Raw genomic sequence first — 26895 nt, 5'->3', positions numbered from 1 at the left:
ATGTCTGTGCTGAGGATTTGTATACTATCCAGCAGTATCAGTATCAGCTTGAGAGAATCTGGCCTTTACACTCTGAAGCATGTAAAGATTAAATGAGGATGAATCACTTCAACTGAAAATGTGTAGCTTTCCCTTAACAGTGACTTACAATATGTTTTTTCTTTAAAATCCAGTACATTTAAACACAGAATCACAGAGTATACCAAGTTGGGAGGGACCCACAAGGACCATCAAGTCCAACTCCTTGCCCTGCACAAGAATTCCACCCTGTGCCCGAGAGCATGGTCCAAATGCTGCCTGAGCTCTGGCAGCCATGAGGCTGTGACCACTGCCCTGGGGAGCCTGTTCAGTGCCTGACCCCGCTCTGGGGGAAGAACCTTCCCATAATATCAAACCTAAACCTCCCGATTCAGCTTCAGCCATTCCTTCAGGTTCTGTCTCTGAGCCACCAGAGACACAAGATCAGGGTCTGCTCTTCCCCTCTCAAGGAAGTTGTAGACTGTGATGAGTCTTCCTTCCAACTCCTTCAGGCTGAACAGACCAAATGAACTCTGCCATTCCTCATATGGCTTCCCCACAAGACCCTTCACCATCTTCATTGCCCTCCTTAGGATGCTCTCTAATAGCTTAATGTCTTTCTTGTATATAAACCTATTATTCCTTTCCAGCAATGTATGTACTTTCTACAGCAAGCAAAATGTATGTTTGCAGCAAGAACAGCCAAGGAGGAGGAATTAGATTGTTTGGGGTTTTTTTTAACGTTGGATAGACCCCTCTTGGCAATGCTGGCAGACTGGACATTCCCTGGAGCTCTTGAACAAATTACTAGATACATGAGGCTGTACTGGATCCATTTCTAGGCTCCCCTCTATAAGAAAGATGGGGACTTAAAGGAAGGAGACTAACACATGGCCACAAAAATATTAAGGGCCTGAAGAATGTGTCACATGAGAAGAGGCTAGCTTTTTAGCCTGGACAAGAGAAAGCGTGGGTAATTTTATCTATGCGCATAAATACCAGATGGGATAAAATTAAGAAGAGGGAGCCAACTTCGGTAGTACCCACTGACAGGACAAGAAGCAATGTGAACAAACTAAAATATATGAGATTCCACTGGAAGACAACTTATTCTTTTACTGTGAGGGATGTCATACGCTGGCAGGTGTGGTGGAGTCTCTTACCTGACACTCAAAACTCAACAGGTAGTGGTCTTTTGAACAACCTGCTCTAGCTAAGCCTACTTGGTGTAGGTGGGTGATGCTCCATAATTTCAAGAGGTATTTGCAAACCTCAATAATTCTATTAATTCAGTTCCAATTTCCCTCCAAAATGTCCTTGCCTCTGTCTGGTCTCTTTCATGTCTCATCTGAATTTAGCGCTGGATGGTACTATTACTGTCATGAGGTGTAAGCTCTGCAATCCTTACTTCTCGGGTAAGCTACCTGGGAAGTCAGTTCTTTAAAGAAAGTGTTTAGTCTCTATAAATTACTGACTTTCCTCCTGGAAGACTCATACTGCAACATCTTTGGTAAATATCTGACATATATAAGAAATAGACCTTGTTTTTGACTGTCCTATGCAACCCAGCATTATACATAATACTTCCTGTTTGATGCTCCTGCCCGGTATAGTTCAGGTGGAACATGTGCCAGCATCAAGAGCTGGTAATCACGAACATAATCACCCAAGACAGTTTAAATTAGGAAGCAAGAGAGACGGTTTTGAGCAAAAGAACAGTTATCCTTATCCGCTTTACCTGTGACTAAATTCTTGGATTTGCTTTTCCATAGAGCTGAGGAAGGAAACCAAAGTTATTTCTAAACGCTGTTTGCTGTGATGCAAGAAAGCGCGCCGCTGGAGTTAGCGTACTTTAAATTTACTACCTGTTTCAGAACAGACTATCTGCGGCAAGTCAGAACGCCACACCCGCTCCTGGCGCCCCGAACGTCACAGCCCGCACCCTCCGGCCCACGGCGGGCAGTGCGGCTCCGTTCTGCGCAGCTGCCGGCGGGCGGGGCCTGAGCGGGGCCCGGGCGAGCACAGCGAGGTCCCGGCGGCCACTGCCTTCCGCTTGGCCTCTTCCTGTGCGTGCGGGGAAGATGGTGAGTGAAGGGAACGCGTTGTTTTCTAGCGCGCGGCTGTATCGGCCTTGGAAGAACGCGAGTCGCACTGGGTCCCCTCGGGGGGACGGGGGTGGCACTCGCCTCTCCCGCTCTACTGCGGCCCCGGGAGCGCGCGGGCGGGGTCGAGCCTCGCAGGGGCGAGGGGCGGCACGGCCGGGCCGGGGAAGGGCTCCTGCGTCCGGCGCTTCAGGTTATTCTCGGCGAGCTGGTGTTATTTCTTAGCTTTATTGCAAGGTTCCGTTCTCAGCTTTTCCCGGGGAAGGGTTTAGCCAGGCTAAACAGTGCTGGCGTGAGATACGCAGCCTGACCTAGGCTCAGCATAGCCAGAGAGATGGGGTTTTTTTCCCCAGAGTCGCCGTCGCCAGTGTTGGCTATATTAAACCAAGTTGCTAAAACGTTTTGACCTGACATTGCAACTGACTTGTTGGTGCTTTTTACAGGGGACACCGCAAAAGGATGTTATAATAAAACCCGACGCCCCAAGCACATTACTTTCAGAAAAACATGCGGACTATATAGCTTCATATGGAACAAAGAAAGATGATTATGTAGGTATCAGTTTGTTACAGTACAGCTGTGGTTTTGTTAATAGTAATAACCTTTATTTATTTGCTCGGAGTTAAGGGTTAGATGCATGTTGACAAGGTAATTGTTTTTTACCCTGGAAACCAAAGTGTAAAATAAAGGTGCCTTTTAAAATTTTTCTAGGTCTGTGATGAGTTTTGGCATATATTATCTGACTTTGAATTTGAAGATTATCATTTTAGCTCTGTAATTACTCTGAGACCTGAGAAAAAAGCTACTAGCTTCTTCATCCACTAGAATGCACAAGTAGAGTTGCATTTGCATGTTACTCTTTTGATGGGACATCTTACATCGATTTTATAGTCATAAGTGGTTAGACGTAGCTCACAACGATAGGATTCCCCTTCCAGCAGGTGAAAATTGTCAATAACTGCTTATGTGCTGAAAAGTTGCACTTAACCTTTACTGTTCACAAAAGCACACCAAGAACTGTTGCTTTCGATTGTACTGCATGTAAAAAATGTTTATGTAGTGTAGGTGATGTAATCAATGTAAGATAATTCAATATAAAATTTCACTTCCTAGTGAAACCTCAGATTGTGAGGGTTTTGGCACTTGGAAATAATAGACTTGTTATTTTTTGAGACTAGTTGGGGTTGCAGTTTGAGGGCTACTTTGAGTGCCAAAGTAATAAGTGATCTGAAGTGAATTGGCACACAGCTACTTGTTTGTGCCTAATTTGAGCTTGATGCTTTGAACTAGAAAAATACAGGGAGGAAGGGAGTGTAGTATGTGTTGGTATCAACGTGTGCATTTTCCAGTATGCATGAGTGTGTATATACACGTGTGTGGTGTACAGAATACCTATGAGTGGCTGATGTGTAGTTGCTAAATTGATGGATGATGGTTGACTAACTAGAAGCTATTCGTGAAAGTTAACTAATGTATTTTCATTGTGCTATATTGATGGTGTGCTTATCTCATCAAGACCTAAAATTATGCACTGTTTAGGAATACTGTATGTCAGAGTATTTGAGGATGAGTGGTGTGTATTGGGGGCTGACAGCAATGGATCTCATGGGGCAGCTGCACCGAATGAACAAAGAAGAAATTCTGTCATTCATCAAATCGTGTCAACATGAATGTGGTGGAATAAGTGCCAGCATAGGTCATGATCCTCATCTTCTGTATACCCTCAGTGCTGTACAGGTAAGTGTAGCAGGGTAATTTTAGAAAAAAGTGTTTGTGATTAAGATTCTGCTGACTGCAGATTTATGAACCAGTTACTGTTGGAAGCCCATGACAGAAATTATTTCAGTATCTTACTGGAAAAAAAAACCGAGTTGACAAAACTGTAGGATTTAGCTGTATCAGTTTCTAAGCATTGTCATATTTGGGAATGTTTTACTTTTAATGGTCAATTAATGGTTACTGCATTGTTGCCAATTTTGTAAGTTATCTTGAAATACTCCTTAGCTACAGATTTTACTGAAGCATTTTATAGATAATTTTTGATTTTATAAATTATTCTTCATGTACGCTGAGATGACAGATACATATGACCACAATGGGAATAAAATTTTTATTTTTATATGAGCTTTTTGGGGGCATATAATTTAAAAATTGTACTAGTCTATTGAGCACTTTATTTATTTGGTGCATATGCTCCCCCTGATAAGAGGTAACCCTCAATCTTATTTTTTCACCACGACCATCTCCATTATAGACTTATTTTCTCACTATTGCTTGTGCCTTTGTTTTGGTCTGTTTTTGTTTTGGTATGTTTTGCTCATGCAAACCATTGTGTGAAAAAGTACTGTAAAGGCTCAAACACTTCTGAAAAATTAACTTGATTGCTGGCAGTGTGTGTCTCTTGATCAGTCTTATGGATGAAGTATTTTAATGGCATTACAAATAATATGGCATTCTTTTCTAGGCAGAAACTATGCTGGATTTAAGGTATTGGGTTTGAACACCTTAGGTAGGACAGGAAGCTCTAAGGTTGGTATTTATTACCACTTTAGCACTAAAATTACTCTGAATACTGTGAGAATCAGGACATTAAAGTTTCTTCAGGCTGTGATGTCTGAACTTTCTGAAACTGTCCAATCCAGCTCCTTTCACGAATTCCAATTCAATATAAGAGGGGTACAATTTGAGGTTGTTACCTTACATATTAGAGATGTTAGTTCTTAAATACAGACTTGCTATTAGTAGGAGATATTTTCATGTTAACTAAATTGAGCTGTAGCTGTGCAAACTGAAAAAGTGTTCACAAATGCTGATGCAAAGTTTTTGTGGTAAACTTAACCAGCACATCTTAATGAGTGTGCGTGGTCTTAGCAAACAAACACTGTTTAGTCCTATCGACATATCCAGGATGTTTAAAGGGCCACGTCGTATGTTCTTGTGATCAGTTAATAGTAATTTATTCAGATTTGCATTTAGGGTGCATGCTGTGATTATATATTTTCTGTTGGAGTTGTACATTCTTTTTTTGGAATTTTCCATAAGACTTAAATTTTATCTAACAATTGAAAGATTCCAGCTAACTAGGTTTAAAGTCAGAGTGTCCAGTGTTTTTCAGAATTGGTATTACAATATTACTTAGTTTCAACTGTTTTGTTTGTTTGTTTCTTTTTGTTTGTTTTTGGTTTTTTAAATTTTATTTTATTTTTAATTGCTCTCTTTACCAATTATGCAAGTTAAGATTAAAAACGTGAAGTCAGATGAGGCTCAGAAACAGTACTATTGTTTTCATAAGACATTGTGTCATACAGATTTGCTGGTTTAAATCAGTACTGGTTTGGAAAATTGTGTTTCCTTCTGTAACCTTTATTTTTCTTCCAGAATATATTCACTGTACAGTTGGTGTATAATCATATTATTCATACTTTTTATTAAATTATTGCATTTTTCATTTTATTTGTTGTATTTAAAAACGGAATTGAAATAAAAATCTAATATTTTGACATTAATTTGACAAGTTTGCACTATAAGTGGAATTAGTAACTTAACATACACATTAGTAGCTTACCATACACATATCCAAGGAGCCACAATGCAAAACTACAAATCAGTGCATCTAAGGTGTCATTGTTCCATGACAATATTAACCGTAATCAAATCTCTGTTTTACATATTGCTAACATAAATAAACCCAGTTATGCTTTTGAAAGGAGGCCTCAACATTGGAAAGTAACAAAGCATGAGAGAGTTTGTTTGAATTGATTGTATATCCCTTTGAGAATGTCGTAAGGTTTTTAGACAGAGAAAATCTGCAGAGATTAACTACTAAAGTGGAGAGTTTAATAAACTTTACCAAATAGTAATCAGAGGTAATTAAATCACAGAGTTAATTAAATCAAGTCTTTTAAAAATCCATGAATTTTTTTATTATTATTTTTTTTGTGTGTATGTGTGTGTATATATATATATATATATTTTTTTTTTTTTTTTTTTTTTTCATTCAAAGAAATAGGGGGTTTAGATTTTGGCTTCTCTTTGATTGTTACTGTGTTCTTTTTTCCCCCCTAGATTCTTATCTTATATGATAGTCTTCATATAGTTGATGTAAATAAAATTGTTGAATATATACAGAGCTTGCAGAAAGAAGATGGATCGTTTGCTGGAGATGAATGGGGTAATTTTTACATCTTTTAAATGTAGTGTCTAGATTGTCATGTGTAAGTCTGTAAACTTCAGTTTCCTTCAGTGGTCTTTTTGCATATGTGTTATACATGAACACTTATTTTCTGAGTTATGGAAAAGAAAGGTTTGTGAAGGACAGAATGGTGTTTCATTCCTTTAATAAATATTCTCAACTTCAGTTCCATTTTTGTATTAAGAATAAAGTGTCCAGTTCTTGAAGAAAACTGGGCATTTTTAACTTAACAGTACTTTGATATACTAGATACGCTGTTTCATAAGGAATGTTTTATACTTGCTATTTGATGGTAGTTCATAATGATCTATATCCATGTCAACTGTGAAAAGATTTTTCGTTATGTGGGAGTGAGAAGAAGTGGGTTGGTACTCATGAGCTTCTGTTAATAGTGATTTTGTTTCTGCATATAAATTCTTTATGAACAAACATGGCATAAATATTTAGTCACTCTAAAAGTATTTATAATCATAGAAGACCTAAATTTTAAGAAAATCTATTGCTTATCACTCTTCTTCAGGTAAAATTCAGCAACTGAGATCTTAGCAGTATACGTATGCTGCTGTGAAGGTAGATGATATTCTATGTGCCAAATTGGTTCATAGTTTGCTGTGTCCTTCTTGTTGAAGTATTGCCACAAGTGTACCAATTGTGCAGTGGATTGACATTATTTCCGAGAGGCTCAGCTGAAGGATTGTGATTCCTGATGCAGGACACAGCAGCAGATGTTTGGTTTATGTGTTTCAGCTCGTGGGTTTATTAAGAAGAGAAGTCTTGCAAAAGTTCGACCAAGAAACTGAATGTTTACAGCTCAGTTCAGTTTTAAATTGTGACTTCGAGTATTAGTTGCCTGAAGTTTGTGCTACAAGAGTTGTATTGGACTTGACAGGCAGTCCTTTTGTTATAGATGTAGGGGCTTTGATTTTTCTTCCAGGTACAAATATGCAAAAGAAACCTTGTAACCTTAACTAGATTTCCCCTAAAACAATAAATAGCCTCTGCTTCTGGCTGGATTTAAAGCAGAGCAAGAGTCATCAGATAATTTTTGCATTATTTCCATTGCTCTTCAATTATCTGTAGAGCACTACAGATAAACTCTAAAATTAAACAGTTGTTTGTAAATTACCGCTATCTGAATTGATTTGGATGTATAGTTGTCCAGCTCTAAATGAGTTGTTGACTTTTATGCATAGTAAAACATACGGATCACTTAAATACTGGGGAAATAATTGATAAGCTGGAAAATTAAATTTTATGGGGAAATTTTTTAGCTGATTTTTGTTTTTTGGTATGGCACCTAGAATTTTAACATGGTATTCCATATTTTCAGTAGTGATTTAAATGAGTTTGTTGAAAAAATAATCTTATTTTATTCCTTACCCCCCACATTACAGGAGAGATAGATACAAGGTTCTCTTTCTGTGCTGCAGCAACTCTTGCACTTCTGGTAAGTCCTGAACCATCACTTGCACAATTGATTGGTACTGCTCTTTGGTACTGCTGAAGTTTCTGCAGAAGATCAGCTTGGTAGAATATCGATTTCATTAGGTTTTTTCTGACTTGCAGGGAAAGCTGGATGCTATCAATGTGGGAAAAGCAGTGGAATTTGTTTTGTCCTGTATGAACTTTGATGGAGGATTTGGTTGTAGACCAGGTTCCGAATCACATGCAGGACAGGTGAGTTTCTCTTTATATGGAAATATTTCAAATTAGCAAGCGTCACATACTGGCTATAAATGTTTCTTTACAACATGTATTAGTGATGTCAACTGATGTACCTCTTGTTTCCCAAATGCCTGATTCTATTATCTTAGTTAAAATAAATGAACAGATACATAATCTAATCTGAGAAAGCGAGTCGAGACTCGAGAGTTTAGTCTAGGTAGTAAAAAAGATCATAACGGAGCAGCTTTTAGGACTGTATTTCAGTCCTCACATAGTGATTTTGAAACTGCTAGCACCAGGATTTTTAGAGAATTTGAAATGGATATCAGTGGAGACAGTGGACAAGATTTATAAGTTTCTGACACAGATCATAATGAGGCATAAAGGTCAATCATATTGTATGTTTGAGATTTATCTGCCAATGAACCCAAATAAAAATGAGACACGTATCCTGTCAAGCATTACTTCATTTTTTGAGGAAAGTCAGTTTTAAGATGACATACCAAACTTAGTAATTGGGAATATTTATCCGCTAGAATCACTAGTGTTATGCACTGTTACTGGTGATACTGAATTCTGAAAATCTACTTGAGAAGAAAATGCAATAGTATAATTAGAACAAATTAAGAAATCTCCTGAGGAAGACAATCTAAATAACTTCTTTCAACAGGAAATTTACAAAATTTAAATAACTTTAAATTTAAATTTACCTTTCATATTTTTATTTCTTTTCATGGAGGAGTTTAGTGCACTTAACCTGAATGTGTGAAAAAAATCAGCTTTTAATGCTGCTGCAGTTACCGTTTATTTTACATAATTATGCTAATGCCATAGTGAGGATTCACCTCATCACATGAAAATACTAGAGGCATTTTGTTGACAAGTGTTGGGTTTCCTGCCCCTTCTTTGTTTAAAATCAGGAAAAAAAGTTAAATCTGTTACATATATCTACCTTATAGTTTTATGTACAGTAGCATTGCCCATATAGTCTGAAAGGCTAGACCATGTTGGAGTGTTTGAGGAAATCAGTTCAATAGCTGAACTCACTCTGTTTGCAGCTGGCATTTCTTGTGAGGATTAAATCTGTTGTGCTTACTCACATACTCCTTAAAAAGCTCTCTCTTTCATCTCCATGGGAGTTCAGTCGTTTTCTGGGAATGTTGCCAAACCTGATCTCCTTTTATGACCGGGTGACCTGCCTGGTGGATGAGAGAAAGACAGTGGATATGTCTACCCAGATTTTAGTAAGGCTTTTGACATGCTTTCCCACAGCATTCTCCTGGAGAAGCTGCAGCCCAGGGCTTGAACAGGTGCAGTCTTGGCTGGGTGAAAAACAGGCCATGTGGCCAGACCCAGAGAGTAGTGGGGAATGGCGTTAAATCCAGCTGGCAAAGGGTCACAAATGGGATTCTCCAGGGCTCAGTTTTGGGGCCAGTCCTGTTTGATATCCTCACCAGTGATCTGGACAAAGGAGTCAAGTGCATCCTCAGTAAGGTCACAGGAAGGACCAGTTTGTGTGGGAGTTTTGATTCATGTTAGGGCAGAAGGCTCTGCAAAAGGGTCTGGACAGGCAGGATCCATGGGCCAAGGCCTACTGTGTGATGTCCAAAAAGGCCAAGTGCCGGGTCCTGCACTTGTGTCACAATAACCCTGTGGAATGCCCCAGGTTTGGGGAAGAGTGGCTGGAAAGCTGGCCAGCAGGAAAGGACCTAGGGGTGCTGGTTGACCGGAGCTGAACATCAGCCCGGGTGTGCGCAGCTGGGCAAGAAGGCCATTGGCATCTAGGCTGTACCAGTCACAGTGTGATCACTGGAGCAGGGCCATTGCTGTCCCCTGTGCTGTCCCCTGCTGGGACACCTCCTGTGCTGAGGGCAGTTTTGGGCCCATCACTTCCCAAAGGACATTATGATGCTGGAACATGTCTAGAGGAGTCGTAGAGCTGGGGAAGGGGCTGGAACATAAGGCCTGTGACGAGCAGCTGAGGGCACTGGAGTGTTTAGTCCTGAGCAAAGATTCAGGAGAGACTTTACTGTTCTACAACTACCTGAAAGGAGGTTGTGGCAAGATGTCTTCTCCCAGTCAGTAACGCGACGAGGGAAAATGGCCTCAAGTTGCACTGCAGGAGTCAGGTTGGATATTCAGAAGAATTTCTTCACAAAGGAGTGGTTAAGCATTGGAACAGGCTCCTAGGAAAGTGTTGGAGTCTCCATCCCTGGAAGTGTTCAAAAAATGATTAGATGTGGCACTTTGTGATACAGTTTAGTGGTATTTGGTGGTATTAAGTTAAAGGTTGAACTTGATGATATTAGAAGTCTTTTCCATCGTTAATGATTTTATGATTCTTGGCTTTTTTTGCTTTGCTGCTTTCTTAGTGACCACCTGAAATGTGACTAAAGTATGCAGTTGCACCATAAATGTTATCTCCCAGGAAAAAATACTATTAATTTTTAAATTAATTATTAAAACGGGATTAATCAAGGCAATACATTACATGGCACTTTGAAAGTAAGTGTGACATGACCGAACATACAGAGAATTGCCAGGATAGTTTTAATGACACAGGTTTGCCTGTTTCTGCTAGGGAATTCATTTGGTCTTTTGTTTACCCTCTGCAAGTGTTGGGGTAAAAGGCAGGTACAGGAACGTACCATAGACTCGATGCAAAAATTTTGATAAAGGTCATATCCAGCCTGCAGAAGTCAGTTTGACCACTCTGGCTTGAGAGTTTGTGTTTTTAAAATAAAATTACATGGCTCTCTCAGATCTCCTAGGATCACTTTATAAACTTTGCTTTAGTGTCTTATATTATTAAAATACTACTGCTATGTAATTAAATTGTGCTACTGGTACTTTTTTACAAAAGCAGCTGTAACAATAAGACAATTTTCTGGAGGAAAAGTCACTGAAACTAAAAGTTGGAATGTGTGCGAGCTTATTTTGCACAGTTTACATGACTGTATTGGTGCTTTGAGATCTTCCTGCATTTAGTCTGCTAAACTATACTTAGTTTTTAAATACACAAAAAATTTATATCTGTAATTTTAGATCTATTGTTGCACAGGATTTCTGGCTATAACAGACCAGTTGCATCAAGTAAATGTTGACTTGCTGGGTTGGTGGCTTTGTGAACGTCAGTTACCTTCTGGAGGTCTCAACGGACGACCAGAGAAGGTATTGTGTGGCTTCTTTTCCTCATCAAACCTCAACAGAGATTGTTTGGGTTTTTTTTTTTGAAGCTGAACTACTTCTGCAAAATGTCATAACATCTGTACAGCATTTAGTAAACTTTTCAAAGAAGTCAGGCGTTCATCCTCATTCTTTCGTTACTAACACTTGTCATGCAGTCCTCAGTATAAAAAAGTACACGTACTGAAGAATGTCTTGCTGACCACTTGAACCATTATCCTGTTAAACTGGGTCTATAATATTTTCTGACTTTGGGAATGATCTTTTTCTATAGGATTTGTATAAAAATTACTGGTTTACTGGATGTAAAGCCCGAGTGTTATAGTGTTCCACGTCACACTAGAAATTTGTGTAACCTAGAATAATTTCTGTCAAATACATAATCAACTAACAGATTCCCCTGCTTCCCCCTTGCCCCCAAAATACAAATAGTTTATATGAACTTCTTTATATTTCCTCTTGAAAAAAGTGCTGTGGTTTTTCAGCCTCTCTCATGGAAGGTGAAGTCTTTAAAAATCACATTCTTGTGGTCTTGTTTCTTGGAGAAGGGAAGAAGTTTGAAAAAGATAGTTTCCCTTCCTGAAAACAGAAGCTTGCTGAAAGGAGACTCTGTCAAGAAACTCTTTTACTCCAAAGACAGTCTCAAGTGTTGTATGTCTGCAAGAGTATTATGACAGCACACCTGGTAATGTGCAGAGTTACCAGTAAAATTTGCAACATTATGTTTAAAACCAAATCAAATATTAATCTGCTTCTCTGCTTGCCAGTTACCTGATGTATGTTATTCCTGGTGGGTGCTTGCTTCTTTGAAGATGATTGGTAGGATACAGTGGATTGACAGAGAGAAACTGCGCTGCTTTATTTTGGCTTGCCAGGATGAGGAGACTGGAGGATTTGCTGACAGACCAGGAGATATGGTAAGTAAATATTTTTTCTAAATAAAATACACATGAAAATTTCAACTGAAAATTTCAGCTTGTGTTTGAATGTAACTCAACTCATGGTCCAGGTGGGCTTTGCAGAGGCTGCAGTTTACTCTGAAGGAAGAATAGGGTAGAATTGCCATTGACGGCATACTTGGGGAGCAGTGCACTTTTATCCCCCAATGAAGTCAGTTGCCATTCCTTACAAAATCTGGTCTGGTTCCCATAACACGTGCAACACAAATAATTTCTCACAAGACCGTTTGGAAGATCTGTGTAAAAACACTGGCGATGGGTTTTCTGGTGGGTGTGTGGGTTTATTACTATTTTGTGAAATGATCTGCAAGCTAAAGTCTGGTGTAGGTTAAGTAGTCTTCAACTCTCTTGGTGGTGTTGTCTGAGCTGAATAAAACATGAGTTTTTATTAAGAATTCCTATACACTAACTTTCATTCTTTGCTAGCCCGACCACTGAATAAAACTTGTAGCTGGCATTCGTCTAGCTGAGGGAGGAAGAAGCTTTTGTTGTGATAACATCGTCAAGAGGCTGGTGGTATGAATTTTTTGCTTTGTGAGAGAGCAGTTATGATTTAGCCAGTCTGTTCTCTGGTTTCAAGTGGAAGTAATTGATATTGTCCCAGTGAAATGGCAAATAAAGTTTGTATCTTTCAAGAGTGCTGGGCAGATGAAATAAAAAGTCTTACGAGACTTCATTGCAGTTCCTGTCGAACACTTGGCTTATCTGTTGATGGTCTGGAGAGGTATTAGCTGGTTTTACTGCAGCCACCCATGTCTGCTCCCTGCTCCACAAATGCATTAAAAAGTAATGTAACTTTCTATTTTTTTGCAGCCAGCTACTTTGTTCCCAGTTGGGGGAAAAATCTCTGATCTGTCATCTGAAAAGTGGTTTTGTGCTCTTAAAATAGGAAGAGTTTTGTATTTCTAAGGAGCTTACAGGAAGACCTTTTCCCTTTTCAGAATTCTCTAAGAAAAGCCCAGAACTTGAAGTTTAAATGTTTTTCTAGCTTTGAGTACTGAAATATTTGTGTCTTCTTGGAAGAACAGCTCTGCAGAACCTTTTCTGTATATCTAAGGAGAGCACTTTTGGGAGAATTTCTCTACGTTATATTAGCAATAATTTCGTATTATTTTTACCTGTCTTTGATTGCTGAAGTGCAGAAATTCCATTCCTGCAGAAATGTTGATGCCCAGGTTTTTGCTTTGTTCCTGCAGAAACTCATTCCTAACAGACCTTGTCTTTTTGGTGGATTTTTCATTGGGTTGTTATTTCATTTTTTTTGTTTTGTGAGGGGGAGAAGGGGTGGTGGTTGTGTGGTTTTAGGAGTAGAGGTTTGGGGGGGGTGTGTTTTTATTTATAGTTCTGAGAGGTTTTCTAGCAAAATTGGTTGCTTCTTCCCTCTTGAGGCTTTACAGCACAGCTCTGTATTTGGAGACCGTTAAAAGAGCATTATGATGTTTCTGAAGAACAAATAGGGAATTTATGGAAGGGTTAGGTGTACATGATCCAGTTTACTTTTAAAATGTTAATTATCTTTGCTTCTACCACCTTGTGATATTGCATGCTAATAGACAAATGTGAGTGCTTTCTGTCTAACTCAAGAGTTGAAAATTGTCTTAGCAGCAGATAATTGACAAGCATTCCTGAGTAAATCATAGTATTATAAATGCCTGCTATGGAAATTGTCTTGCCTGTCAACACATGTTAGCACAAATGAAAGTTTATTCAGTTGTATTGTCTTCTCCAGCCGTGGAGATTTTTGGTTCTCTTGCTGGCAAACAAAAATTTCATTCCATCCAAATGAAAAACTGATTGACTTTTGTAAATAGACACAAGCTTTCTTCTTTCTCCCAGGTGGATCCATTTCACACCTTATTTGGTATTGCTGGACTGTCTCTATTAGGAGAAGAACAAATTAAAGCTGTCAATCCTGTCTTTTGTATGCCAGAAGATGTCCTTCGAAGAATAAATGTACAGCCTGAGCTTGTAAGCCTTTGAGGGACAAAATGTTTGTATGATCAATTGCTTTGGTCTTATTTAACTCATCTGAGAAACTGTCAGCATATTCTTCTTTCAAATGTGTTTACGTTATGGAAGTAAAGCAATAGCTTTGCTGTGGACTTTGTCACTTTATAAATTGCGTCAGAACAGGCTGGTTCTCATAATCTGAGCGTAACATGTTCTTTGGTTGTATTCTAAGATGTGTAGAAACATTTCAATTCTGTATCTAAATGTATGGGCCTTGGCTTTTTTTTTTTTTTTAACTATTCAAATCAAAGGTTGACTATGTGAATGCTTACCTTTTCTATTACTGTAATATCAACCATGCTAGTAATGGTCTTCATACAGGCCTCTTTTGCTGGTGGATCATGCAAAGCACTTAAAAACCCAAAAAAACTCCCAGTAAAATCCTACCTAAGCCATGCACTGAATACCACACTCTTATGTATTTAATTCTTCCTGTTCACACTGGTCATCACTTTCCTGTACTGAGAAACAGCTGCTTCTTCTCACAGTAATTCATACCAGTAAACCCATAATTATGGTTCTTTTAAATATATAAATGTCTTCATTTATTGATGAGTCCCTTAGACAAAATTCCATTGATGCTTGAAATATACCTTGAGTATGTTTAGTGAAACTTGCTAACAGTAAACATTCTAGAGAAGGTCTCTGTTGGACAGTGACTTGTAATTGAACATAGAGTTGATTCTAAATTTGTGGTTGGATTGAAATCCTGCTATCGTAGCTTTTAAGACACTAATTGTCAACACTTGATTATGGTGTAATTGAAAATAAAACTAGCTGTGGAAGATACTTGTTCCCTGAAGGGTGAAATCTTCTTTGTCTTCATAGAAGACAAAATTGCCTCTTAATTTACATTCCACACATCCTAGCTGAGATTGAATGATATTCCATTTGTAATATACAGTAAAAGGTAATTATGAAGGGGAGGAAGTCTGATAATCTCTGTACCTGTACTTCACTCAGCAGAGATAGCCACCCAAGATTTGGCCTGCACAGTTTTCATACTAGCAGAACTATATATTGATGTGTAGTCATTAAAAATAAAAACCCAAACTCGTGGAATAGAAAATATTGGTTTAGGCTACAATATTGGGAATTAGTTTGGTAATAGTAAAGACTACTTTAGCCATGAACAGCTTTTGAACCAACTTCAGTCACAATAACAAAAGTGCCTTTTAGCACTTTAGAAGTGAAGGCCTTGAGTACAGCAAAATAGTCCAAAGTTCGGTTTGGCTGTAGAGAGTGCCTTAGTCACGGCAGTCAAATGAACAGTTGAGCTTTTTCTCCTCTTAAGGGTGTGTCATTATATCATTCTTGTACTTCTGCAGGAAAAGAATGCCTCAAGCAGGAGATCGCTATAAAGCTATACATTTCCTAACACCTCAAAGGACCACCAAGAACCAGCCTTAAAATGGTCTATTCCTTCTCCAAGTTTCATATCCCCCCTCACACCTCCACCACTATCCTGGACAGCATAGTCTCTTCCTGCTTCTGGCAACTCTGAAATCCTACATCACTGCTGCACCACAACTACAGACCTTGAATCAACTTTCTCCTACCAAAACACTGACCCTTAAATTATCAGAAATCTGACAGATCTTGAATCTGACAGGCTACGCTCTGCCTGGTGTAGCCTTGCTGGCATCTCCTGATTCCAAATTCCAGGTCAAGAAAGGCATCTTTCATTGTCCCAAAACATGTACCCAAACTCCATTCACTGCATCTCGTGCAAAATTTTCAAAGACAAAAACCAAACCCACAGTATAGCCTCAAACTTTTGCACAAACCTTCCTTCAGAATAACTAGAGTGATTTGGGTCCCTTGCACGGTGGTAACTTTGTTCAGAAATAGCTCAGCATTTGAATTATGCTGGTGGAGGTGAGAGGAATGGCATAGCAGGTGAGTGCTTATTGGTGAATTCTTATTGGCATCTGGTCTTGGCATCTTGTCTCTTTGGTTTTTTTGGGTGCCACAGGGAAGGCTGTGCAACAGGTGAGTGGAGTTTTGTCCACTACTGAGTACAGTATTTTTGTGGAAGAGGTCAGTGTTGGCTGGCATGACCTCCAGCCCTGTGTTTTTGCAGATGATGAAGAGGCACCTACCTGCTGATGGCAGCAGCATCCTAGTTAAATCGATGTTGTCCTTCTTGAGGATTGATTCTGACACTCAGCCCTCTGAAGGTGAAGTTGAAGGACCAATGGTCTGAAGGGGTAAGGTGGAGAGACTGCTGAGTGGGACGGGCGAGGTGCTTTTAAATCAGTGCAGTGGTGAGGGGTGTTTAAGATCAGCCATGTTTTGATGCCGAGAGGAGGTGTGGGATTCATTCCACGAGGCGAACGTGTGCTGGGTATGGCAGTTCCCGCCTGTGTCCGGCCTCGTCCGGCGGCATCTTTTCAGATGCAGAGTTGTTTTTTCTGTATACGGTCGTCTTGCATATTACGGTCACGTCGTGTTACGCCTAGCCTGTGAGCGGTTGGGGTGGAGCTGCACAAGCTCAGAGCATTCCTGGTACTGCGGCTCCGCTGGGCCCCGCCCCACCGCGCCTCACGCCACTACGGGCCGGCTCGGCCGCTGCTCTCAGTCCGGGATCCCGCGCCGCCCTCACCCGGCACCGCCCGCTGCGGCAGGTCTCAGGAGTGGGCCAGGCCGGGGCGGTTCGGCGGGGCGGGGCTGTGTAGGGGGCGGGGGCGGTTCTGCGGGGCCGGGCCGGGCTGGGCCGGGGCCCTTCTGCGAGGCGGGGCGGGGCTGTGTAGGGGGCGGAGGCGCCTTGTCTGCCGCCTTTCCGCGGCGGAAGTGGCCGTTGGGCCTGGTAGCTCTTCTGGGTCAGCGTCATTGCCGTCATCCTTACCGTCATCGTCGTGATCATATCATTATGACAACGCTCCGCGCCTTCACCTGCGACGACCTCTTCCGATTCAATAACATGTGAGCGCCGGCTGCCCCCTCTCCCTGCCCCTTAGCCCCTGCACGCTTCCCTACCCCGCGGGGTCCTCGGGGCACCCGGCCAGCCGGCCGGGCCCGGGCGCGTGGTCAGCGCCGCTCTCTCTTTGCCCACAGCAATCTGGACCCGCTGACCGAGACCGTATCCTTCCTGTCGGGGCAGGGGCGCGGGGTCGGACGGCGCAGCCGTGGCGGCCGCAGTTGTTCCTTAACCGAGCGCCTAGTACGGGATTCCCTTCTACTTGCAGTACCTCGCCCATTGGCCCGAGTATTTCATCGTCGCCGAGGCGCCCGGCGGGGAGCTGATGGGTTACAGTGAGTGCCGGGTGTTCCGGCGGTAACGTCTCCCTTCGTTGCCTATTTCGGGGATTATAATGCGGGAGCTTTTCTTACTCTTCGCGTTTACCGAATATCCAACATGGGAGAGGAACGTTGCGTTGCATCTTCCCGTTTCTTAGATGTCTTAAGGTGTTACGCAAGACTCATGGCCATAGCTTCCAGTTTGATACTCCTATTGCAGCGAGGACCCTTGGCTGTGGTAACATCCACTCGTATTTGGTGAATGGGTATTTCTGTAATCTGAAATTAAGTCCTTATGTTCCCTACTCACAGCCCGTAAAAGTGCTGGCCTTGTGTTTTGCCTTGCCCATTGCCCTGTAAGGGAAAGTTCTGGGCCTGGATGTAATTTGCTGTGGAATATTTGTGTTTTTCAGAAATCATGCCAAAGAGAACTGCCACGAGGTGGGGTGAGGCAGAGTCGTGGTTTTTGCAGGGACCCAGGAAATAAAAGTGTTTGACATACTAAACCTGAAAATATGTGTGCTGCACAGAACATTCCTGTATATCCACATTTGTTGCTTATCAGCAGTGACTGTGATATCTATAAAATCACAGGGTGGAAGTGTGAATGTTCATTAATAAACTAACATTGGATTGGCCCACTGTAGAAAGGAGAGAAACTAGACAAAAAAAATTTTTTTTTTTCTCTTTTTTTTCCCCTGCCCTCCTTAAACACCTCATGTTTGCAGGGCCTTAGCTTTCTATTGCCAGACTGGCAAAGCTTCCCATGCTCTATTCCCCCATAATCTCCAAAAGTCTTAAATAGTTGCTAGGATGGCTGTTTTTGGTTTCTAGCCCTCTGCTCCTTTATTTTAGTGAGATCTTAAATTTTGGTTCAGTGAAAGACTTGTGAGAATTGCATAAAATATGCTTTTAGAAGTCACCTCAAACAAGGAATTTGCAAACTTGTTTGGTGTTTTTTACACTAGTCAAGAAACTGCTGTAATATTTGAGCAAAATGACATTTTTAGTGGCTGCTTAATCATAGAGTGAAAAGGTAGACCTCCCTGTTTGGCTTTTACCACAGCCATTGTAACATGTGTGTATCCATGGCTTATTCCTCTTGTGAAGCTGTCTGGCTGCAGGCAGTGGATTACTCCAAAGGTGCTGATGCTCTCTATGTTCACAGTCATGGGCAAAGCCGAGGGCTCTGTGGCTAGGGAAGAATGGCATGGACACGTTACTGCTCTCTCTGTTGCTCCAGAATTTCGACGGCTGGGTTTGGCTGCTAAATTGATGGAGCTCCTGGAAGAAATTTCAGAAAGGTGAGTAGTATGTTATCTTTACATTTATTTTCTGAAGTAATATTTTAAAGTAGTATTTCTACAGACATCTGTCCCTGGTGTACATGGCAGAATTTTGCTTTATGCGATGTTCTGATTTTCTGAAATTCTTCATAGTTGGAGAAAAAGAGTTATGAAGGTTGCTTAGCAGTTTAAAATCTCATGGTTTATCTGAAAGCTAACTTGGCAGAGTGGGGAGGATGTACCCTGAATTCCAGTAGAGATACTCTGTGAAAGAACATTTCTTGACAGGAAAAGAGCTTTGTGAAGTATCAGCGCTGTTTCCTGTAGGACCTCCAACGTACTCGTTCAGTAACTGTGGGCTTTGTGCAATGCCCTCAGGCACGATCACTAACAAATTTTGTACTGTAGAGGGTATCTTAGCTTACTTGCCATCCTGTGCTTGGTTACTTGTATCTGACAAAAGTTAATTTAGTGTCAGACAAACCCACTGGGAAATGTCCTTAACTGTGTCTGGTAGGACAACTCCACTATGGTTGGTAAAATTGGAAAGTAGAATGATGTGTTGAAAAATTTGCCTTGTAAAATTGAGGATCCATCATCTCCTGTAAGGTAACTGAATTTTGTAACTCATTCCACTCCTCCTAATCCAGGCAATATAAAACGTGTATTTTTTTTTTTTTTTTTTAATGATATCATATGGATTTAGGCCTGTGGGGGTGTTTAGCTTGTCCTGTTCTTTCTCTTCAGATTTCTGGACCCACTGACTGGTGTAGTATATTTGAATTTTCCCTCGGTAAAGGAATGTATCTATTATTACATTGTGAAAGATGTTTGATTAGCATACTACATCAGACTTGCTTTGGTTTCATTACAATTTATGCATTGTTATTTAGAAATACATTTACCTACTATTCCTTAATGTGGTTTTGTTTGTTTGTTTGTTTGTTTGTTTTCCTCCCCTGCTAAAGAAAGGGTGGATTTTTTGTCGATCTCTTTGTGAGAGTATCAAATCAGGTTGCTGTAAATATGTATAAGCAACTAGGCTACAGTGTGTACCGGACAGTCTTAGAGTACTACTCAGCTAGCAGTGGGGAGCCAGATGAAGATGCTTATGGTAAGTCCTCTTTCGATTTCAAATTGAATGGAATGATTCTCATGTTGCGGGTTCCTGGGCTTGTTTGTAGGACTATTATTATTTTTTTCGTATATGAAACAATTTCAGATAGTTTCTGATTAATGGGATTTTTGTATCCTCCTTTAGATAACTTTTCCTACCTAAGATTATATGAGTTACAGAACTTAATCTTGCCATTTACATGTTTTGTGGCACCTCTGGCAAAATCAGCTGCAGAACAGCACTAAACAAGAAGGAATGTCAGTGCTTTCTTCCTTTCATCCCCCAACTTGAAACTTTGTTTTCCTCTGATGTCTACCTATAAATTAACAGTTGTCAGTGTTCAGCAATGGCAGAGAATTGGGTGACATTTTCAGTTTAAAAGGGAAGAAACATGAAAATTCAAGCATGTTAATGTTAATTATGTTAACAAAAGGGAACTACCAGGTGCTTCCTCTTTCTAGGTCCTTTTATTAATTATCCTCCCAAAGGATTACATGGCCAGGCTATGTATCATTTCTGTTCTTGCACTATTTGATATGTGGTATTGTGAAATACAATAGCTAGGATAGACATCTACCATTCCTGCATGTGACTTAAGTCATATATTTGGCCCTTTAGCCTGTCATTTCCTTTCCATTCAGCTGAGTTTCACACTGTGTTTTATATCAGTTGATGTCATTGCCATTGAGCAACATTAAGGACATTACAGTGTCCCGAAGAGAGCGACGAAGATGGTGAGTGATCTCAAGGGCAAGATTTAGGAGGAGCAGCTGGTGTCCATGAGTTTGTTCCACTTGGGGAAGAGAAAGCTGAGGCATATCCTCTTCACAGTCTATAGCTTCCTCAACCAGGACAGTGGAGGGGGGTGTTGATCTCCTCTCTCCAGTGGCATGACACGAAGAGATGGAGCAAAGCTGTGTCCAGGAATGTTCACACTGGACGTTAGCAGGCTCTTCACAGAGAGGATGGTTGGTAACTGCAATGATCTCGCCAGGGAAAGGGTCATGACACCAAGCCCATCAGAGTTCCAGGAATATCTGCACAATGCTCCTAATCATATAGTGTAATTTTCGGTAGTACTGTGTGGAACAGGGAGCTGCATCTTTATGGGTCCCTTCCAACTTGAGGTAGTCCTATGATTCTAGGAAATTGTCTTGATTAAAAATTATCTTATTTTAATGGAGGATTCACTTAATATGGCTTTGTACAATGACTGTATTACTATTATAACATTTTTTCCTTTTGCTACAGATATGAGAAAAGCTCTTTCCAGAGATACAGAGAAGAAATCAGTTATACCTCTGCCTCATCCTGTGAGGCCAGAAGACATCGAGTAACTATAAGCTGTCATTCTCATGCAATTTACTAAGTGTTCAGGTTCCATCTCCTAAAGCCGCCAGCAACTTATGGATAAGAAGATTTTCTCCGAATGCTTTTCCCATAAAATACTAAAAAGCAATGTTGAGAAGCTGACTGACACTGCTTCTGTTGCTAATGGCTGTAATACTGCCACACTTACTCAATTATTTTTCCTTTCACATATTGGAGATTTGGAGACTTATTAAAATGGAATTGCTTTCTGTATGGTCTTGGTTTTCTTGCTGCAGCTGCAATTTATTTCTGCTTCAGGAAGCATCTCATTGTATAGTCTGCAATTTAACGGCTCCCATGCCAGATTAATTGTGGTGGACAAAGGCATATGAAGTCAGGACACTCAACTGGGATGCCCCAAACCCCTGCCAATAGCAAGTTACCAAATAACAAACCCCCAGGATACAAAAAGCTCAGGTACAAAAATAACCAAACTCCCAGCCTACAAAAGCACCAAATCTCAGCCTACAAAAAGCTTAGGTTCCAAAATACGAGAATAACCTAGTTTCAGAATAATAAAAAAACAAATTTCAAGACACCAAAGAAAACCAGGTTTCAAAATCACAGATTTAAAATACCAGAATTTTAACCTAACCCAAGCTGCAAAATGGCAAAAAAATCCAGTTTCAAAATACCAGAACAGCAAGTTCAGAAATAGCAAAATAACACCGTGTCAATACACTAGAATACCAAGTTCCAAAACACCAAACTACTTCCATTTCAAAATACCAGAACATCAAGTTTCAAAATACCAGAACATCAAGTTCCAAAATACCAGAACGACCCCATTTCAAAATGTCAAAATGCAAAATACCAAATTTCAGATCTCTTACATGGGTAGGATTCCCAAACCCAAAAGAACGCAATGTTGTCAAAATGGGATGTGTGCTACCAAAGTGGATATTATTTCCTCTGAAAAGCTTTCCTCTGATGACCATCAATACATGTGTATTTATTTTAGTTGTACAGCCAGATGTAATAAAAATTTTACTTTAAATGCAAACACTTGTAGTTTTCTGCTTAGTTTGTGTCTGTGAGAACCGGTAGTTGGTCTGGAGAGCTGTGGTGGGGGTCAAAGGATAGAGTTTACTCCTGAGAAAACCAGGCTAATTTAATTCTAATTTATTGTGGTTCTGATGTGTTAGGTTAATGAATTCATATACTTTAAAATACCGTTTAAATATAAGCAAACGCAGATTTTTTAAAATTACCAAAAATATATATATATAAATATATAATAAAAATAAATCTAAAATATGAAACATAATTTCAAGAAGATAAGTATATAATGGTAAATATTACATATATATAATATACATAGGTATAAATATAAAAAGTAAATTATATTGGGTTGTTTTAATTAAATATTGAAAAATAGCTTAAAATAAAGGTTCTTTTGGGTTTAATTCGGTTAGTGACAGGATTTTTTAAATTGTGGTTTGGGGTCTTTGGGATCTTTATTTTAAAGGATTTTTGGAAGGGAATTTTTGCCTCCCTTCTCTGCCTGTCCCCATGACCGGTCTGAGCTTCGGGGCAGTGCTGCCACCCTGTGGCCAGAGATCGGTAATGCAGCTCCCCCTGTGCCTGTGCCCGCCGTGCGTGGGAGCCCCGGGCTATGAGCTCGGGGCAGTGCTGCCACCGTGTGGATAGGGAGCGGTACTGCAGCTCTCTCCCGTGCCCGACCCCGCCGTGCGTGGAAGCCCCGGGCTGCGAGCTCCGGGGGCAGTGCTGCGGCTGGACCTTCCAAAGATGGCGGCAAAAAGGGCGGGAAAAGGGCAAGGACCCTGGGGGCGTCTAGCTGGCTGCCTGTGCGCTACCCTGACTACGCAATTTCCCGTGACGTGTCCAGTTGTGCGGACACAGGCTGTGGCCTCAGCCTCGGTGTGGCAGGTTCAGGGGATCGATTCTAGACAGGTGTCTCTGATAGGACCCTATGGGGACCTTAGGAGTGCCAGAAAAAAGGATGGCGGCTTGACTGGAAGTGACTTCACCTTTAATAAAGATGGCGGCCAGTAAGGGTGGAAGTCATGTGATGCCACTCCCAAGATGGTGGGTCAGCACATCGTGCTTGACCTTCCAAAGACGGTGGCAAAAAGGGGGGGGGGGGGGGGGGGGGGGGGGGGGGAATCAAGGACCCTGAGGTGTGTCTAGCCAACTGCCTGCACGCTACCCTGCCCACAGTGCTGCCCGAGCACGATTTTCCACAGCTTTTCCAGGTGTGCGGGCACAGGCTGTGGGCTCAGCCTTGCTGTGGGCACATTCAGGGAGTTGATTTTAGTCAGTCGCCATTGATAGGAGCCTATGGGGGCCTTAGAAGTGCAAAAAAAAAAAAGTTGGTTGCTGGACTGAAAGTGGCTTCACCCTTAAAAAATATGGTGACCAGTAAGGGTGGAACTCATGTGTTGCCATTCCCAATATGGCAATTCTGCATGACTGTCCTGACCTTCCAAAAATGGCGGCAAAAAAGGGCGGGAAAAGGGCAAGGACCCCGAGGAACGCCTTGCTGGCTGCCTGCGCGCTACCCTGACAACGACACTGCCCAGGTGCGATTTTCTGTGGTGTTTCGAGGTGTGGGGTACGAGCTGGGGACTCAGCCAGCAGCAGGAGGTCGATCTTGTTTAGGCTGCATGTCGGGGAGTCACTGGCCGTGTTTTTGCTGCGGCCATCGGGCAGGCAGTGGCGGCCACTGGGGCCCTGGCACTGTTTAAGGCCTCTCCTGGTGCGTGTTGCCAGAGGAGAAGCTGCCGCTGCCAGCCCTGCCCTCCTGCCTGGGGCGTGACTGGCCGCGAGGCCGGGCAGGCCGGCTTTGCCGTGGCCACATCAAGCTGATGGTGGCCACAGCGGTGCCTCGCCCCGTGCAGCGCTGGGATGGGCCCTGGCACGGTGCCTCCCAACCCCTGGAACAAACTGCCTGTGGGCTGCTTTGATGTTCTTTGTCAATGGGACCTTGAGGCCTTACCCACATTTCTAATTGGGCCAGCAGCACACCCATCTTCAGAGCAATCAGCAACTGGCTCTGTTGGATACGGTGGAAGCTTCTAGCAGCATTTCTGATGTCTGCCTTCGTGGCCCCAGCAGCTTTGACGGGAGAGCTGGGACTTGGATCTGAATCTTGTGTCCCTTTAGACTCATCCAGTGCGATGTCTTTTGAGGTCTTGTTGTGAGCTGTACAGACAGCCGTGCCCCGCCACGATCCATTTTGGCGGGTTAGGACTTGTTAGAAGTCCAAGCTAGGTCTGGGCTTGTGACCAGAGGAGTGTCAGGCATCCATCTTTGTGATTCTTGAAGTGATTCATCTTGTTAGCATCATCTTCCTGCAGGGTTCTGTGAGCCTGGCCAGCTCACCTTATTTCTTCCGTTTGTCATCTCATTCTGAGTTCTGTCGGTCCTCGCGGTCGTTCTTCTTGCGGAGAGCTTTTTGTTGTTGTGGTGTCCCCTGGTTTGTGGTGTCCTGTGTGATGGATGTTGTGGTGTCTTTGTCCTGGAGCTGCTCTGCCCTGCCGCATAGGTGGGTGTAGGGGTAATAGAAGGAGCCCCTGGGGCCTGAAGTAGGTGATGTCAGGTGGAGTTGTGGTGTGGAGGGCATTCTTGGTTGGCAGCATGTGTCTGTCGCTGTCAAATTCCCTTGTTGCAGTGTGACTATTTTCCTGTGTGTGTTTCAGATGCGGATGCATTCACTTGATGGCAGAGAGCCCCATCCCAGGTGAGGGGGTGTCCCCAGAAGAGGTGCGTCACCGTTTGGCTTTGCAGGGGTCACGTGCATGGTGAGTATGTGACAGCATTTTTGTTTGTGTTTCCTTTCAGGAACTGAAGCGGGATGTCATCTGTCAAGGTGAAGTGGAGCAGGTGAGCTGTGATTGTTGGAGAGAAGCAGTTGGTATTGCTGAAGTGTCAGTTGCTGGTGTGACTCTAATCCTCCATTACTGTGTTTTTTAGGAGATGCCACTTTCCACGGAGCTGCCCTCAGCAAGCAGAGGATGGATGCAGTTTGCCTGTCTCCTGAGACCTGTGGGGAGCAGAAGAGGAGTGTGTGATGAAGCCTTGATATTTTCCATTTGAAGGTGCCATCCAGGTAGGCTTTGTTTAAGAGCCTGGGAGCTGAGGTGAGTCGGGGAGGCAGGGAGGAGGAGCGAGGGTGGAGTCAGGATTGAGCTGCACCACATCACCTGCCGTCCTCTTAAGCCAGGTCCACCCCGTGACGACGGCAGGGGGCTCGGAGCGTGGCCGAGACGTGCGGGGCGAGGACGTGGGTATTCTTAGGAGACGGTGAGTATCCTAATGGTGAGGTTTTGGTCCATGTGCTGCCATGTTCATGCTTTGATGTTTGGTTTTGTTTGTTGTAGCTGAGGAAGAGACACCAGCCCGGTGGTGGCAGGACATTCCCAGAGGGCAAGGCGGCGTTCCTTGGCACTGATGTGGACGGTGATCACCGGACCTCCCAGAGCTAAGTGGAGGGCTCGAGGCACAGAGGGGATGAGAGCAGGGTGCTGGGTTGGGAGTTGCTGGGGGGGATTGAGTTCAGTATGGATCTGGAGATGTGCAGGATGTGAGTGCTTAGGGCACATGAAAGGCAAGTGTCATTTCTGATTGTAATGCTGAGACAGGCAGGGCAGAGCAGTCCCGGGCACATGGTGTCTGTTGTCCACTCTGTGTGTGTCAGGCATCTCATCTTTCACGTCTTTTCCCATAGCCCCTCAAGGGGCCTGTGGGGAATCCTGGGATCACTGTTAGCATTTCTGCTGTCTGCCTTCCTGGCTCCAGTGGCTTTGACTGGAGAGCTGGTACTTAGATCTGAACCTCATCTCTGTTCAGAGTCATCCAGTGCGATGTCTTTTGAGGTCTTGTTGTGAGCTGTACAGACAGCCGTGCCCCGCCACGATCCATTTTGGCGGGTTAGGACTTGTTAGAAGTCCAAGCTAGGTCTGGGCTTGTGACCAGAGGAGCGTCGGGCATCCATCTTTGTGATTCTCAGAAGGCATCATCTTGTTGGCATCATCTTGTTAGCATCCTCTTCTTGTAGGGTTCTGTGAGCCTGGCCAGCTCACCTTTTTTATTCCGTTTGTCATCTCATTCTGAGTTCTGTCGGTCCTCGCGGTCGTTCTTCTTGCGGTGAGCTTTTTGTTGTTGTGGTGTCCCCTGGTTTGTGGTGTCCGATGTGACGGGTGTTGGTGTGGCTTTGTCCCGGAGCTGCTCTGCCCTGCCGCATGGGTGGGTGTAGGGGTAATAGAAGAAGCCCCTGGGGCCTGAAGTGGGTGATGTCAGTTGGAGTTGTGGTGTGGAGGGCATTCTCGGTTGGCAGCACGTGTCTGTCGCTGTCAAATTCCCGTGCTGCAGTGTGACTATTTTCCTGACTTTGTTTCAGATGCAGATGGATTCAATCCATGGTAGAGCGCCTCATCCTGGGTGAGGGGGTTCCTCTGTGAAGGTGTAAGTCACTGTCTTTGCTGGGGTAGTGCAAATAGTGACTGTGTAAGAGCTTTTTTTTTTCTCTTTACTTTCAGGAAGTGATGGTCGATGTCAGCTGTCAAGGTGAAGTGGAGCAGGTGAACCGTGATTGTTGGAGAGAAGCAGTTGCTATTGCTGAAGTCTTACTTGATCATGCATGTCTAAGCATCCCCTTTTGTGTTTTATGGGGTCTGCTTGCATGACGCCATTCTGTCACGAACTAGGTGCTGGTTTCTGTTTGGAATTTAGTGTGGAGAATCTTTCTGTGGAGAATTTTTCTGATGCATGGCTGCACAGCAAGGGT

General features: G+C 42.5%; 2 protein-coding genes, 2 long non-coding RNA genes and 1 other non-coding gene across 6 annotated transcripts; 4 read left to right on the top strand and 1 right to left on the bottom strand.

The window, feature by feature from the left end:
• The first annotated feature begins 1895 nt into the window (after nucleotides 1–1895).
• Nucleotides 1896–14921, top strand: RABGGTB (Rab geranylgeranyltransferase subunit beta). The gene is made up of 9 exons (XM_040072279.2): nucleotides 1896–2102; nucleotides 2564–2671; nucleotides 3660–3857; nucleotides 6186–6291; nucleotides 7707–7759; nucleotides 7879–7989; nucleotides 11023–11148; nucleotides 11931–12080; nucleotides 13959–14921. The coding sequence occupies exons 1-9, from the start codon at nucleotides 2100–2102 to the stop codon at nucleotides 14100–14102; spliced, it is 999 nt and encodes a 332-aa protein (XP_039928213.1). The 5' UTR covers nucleotides 1896–2099; the 3' UTR covers nucleotides 14103–14921.
• LOC120756900 (small nucleolar RNA SNORD45) lies at nucleotides 2831–2913 on the top strand. Its single transcript, XR_005702295.1, has one exon. It is a non-coding gene; the product is annotated as a small nucleolar RNA SNORD45 (small nucleolar RNA).
• Nucleotides 6117–16628, bottom strand: LOC120756250 (uncharacterized). The gene is made up of 3 exons (XR_005702096.2): nucleotides 16235–16628; nucleotides 10022–10189; nucleotides 6117–9176 (listed from the first exon to the last, which is right to left on the bottom strand). It is a non-coding gene; the product is annotated as an uncharacterized LOC120756250 (long non-coding RNA).
• Nucleotides 16629–16884: 256 nt separating this feature from the next.
• Nucleotides 16885–22149, top strand: NAA20 (N-alpha-acetyltransferase 20, NatB catalytic subunit). Its single transcript, XM_040073183.2, has 6 exons — nucleotides 16885–17057; nucleotides 17190–17214; nucleotides 17297–17387; nucleotides 18541–18676; nucleotides 19627–19772; nucleotides 21027–22149. Exons 1-6 carry the CDS (start codon nucleotides 17005–17007, stop codon nucleotides 21110–21112), a joined length of 537 nt encoding a protein of 178 aa, XP_039929117.1. The 5' UTR covers nucleotides 16885–17004; the 3' UTR covers nucleotides 21113–22149.
• Nucleotides 22150–25089: 2940 nt separating this feature from the next.
• On the top strand, nucleotides 25090–26888 carry LOC120756579 (uncharacterized). 2 transcript variants are annotated; one of them, XR_005702170.2, is made up of 3 exons: nucleotides 25090–25218; nucleotides 25333–25412; nucleotides 25490–26888. It is a non-coding gene; the product is annotated as an uncharacterized LOC120756579 (long non-coding RNA). The 2 variants fall into 2 exon arrangements; XR_005702168.2 differs by having other exon boundaries at nucleotides 25329–25412.
• Nucleotides 26889–26895: the final 7 nt, after the last annotated feature.

This window comes from Hirundo rustica, chromosome 9 (genome assembly GCF_015227805.2).
Source record: "Hirundo rustica isolate bHirRus1 chromosome 9, bHirRus1.pri.v3, whole genome shotgun sequence".
Taxonomy (NCBI): Eukaryota; Metazoa; Chordata; class Aves; order Passeriformes; family Hirundinidae; genus Hirundo; species Hirundo rustica.
Note: the sequence above shows the minus strand (reverse complement) of the source record. Positions and strands in the feature narration are given on the sequence as shown.

What these genes read in the sequence shown, in the direction of transcription:
- RABGGTB (XM_040072279.2), top strand. An exon ending in TCAACGGACGACCAGAGAAG is followed by an intron (nt 11,149 to 11,930) that starts GTATTGTGTGGC and finishes TCTGCTTGCCAG; the next exon opens with TTACCTGATGTATGTTATTC. An exon ending in CTGACAGACCAGGAGATATG is followed by an intron (nt 12,081 to 13,958) that starts GTAAGTAAATAT and finishes TCTTTCTCCCAG; the next exon opens with GTGGATCCATTTCACACCTT.
- NAA20 (XM_040073183.2), top strand. Translation starts at nt 17,005, where the DNA reads ATGACAACGCTCCGCGCCTTCACCTGCGACGACCTCTTCCGATTCAAT. An exon ending in CTCTTCCGATTCAATAACAT is followed by an intron (nt 17,058 to 17,189) that starts GTGAGCGCCGGC and finishes CTTTGCCCACAG; the next exon opens with CAATCTGGACCCGCTGACCG. An exon ending in GCCAGATGAAGATGCTTATG is followed by an intron (nt 19,773 to 21,026) that starts GTAAGTCCTCTT and finishes CTTTTGCTACAG; the next exon opens with ATATGAGAAAAGCTCTTTCC.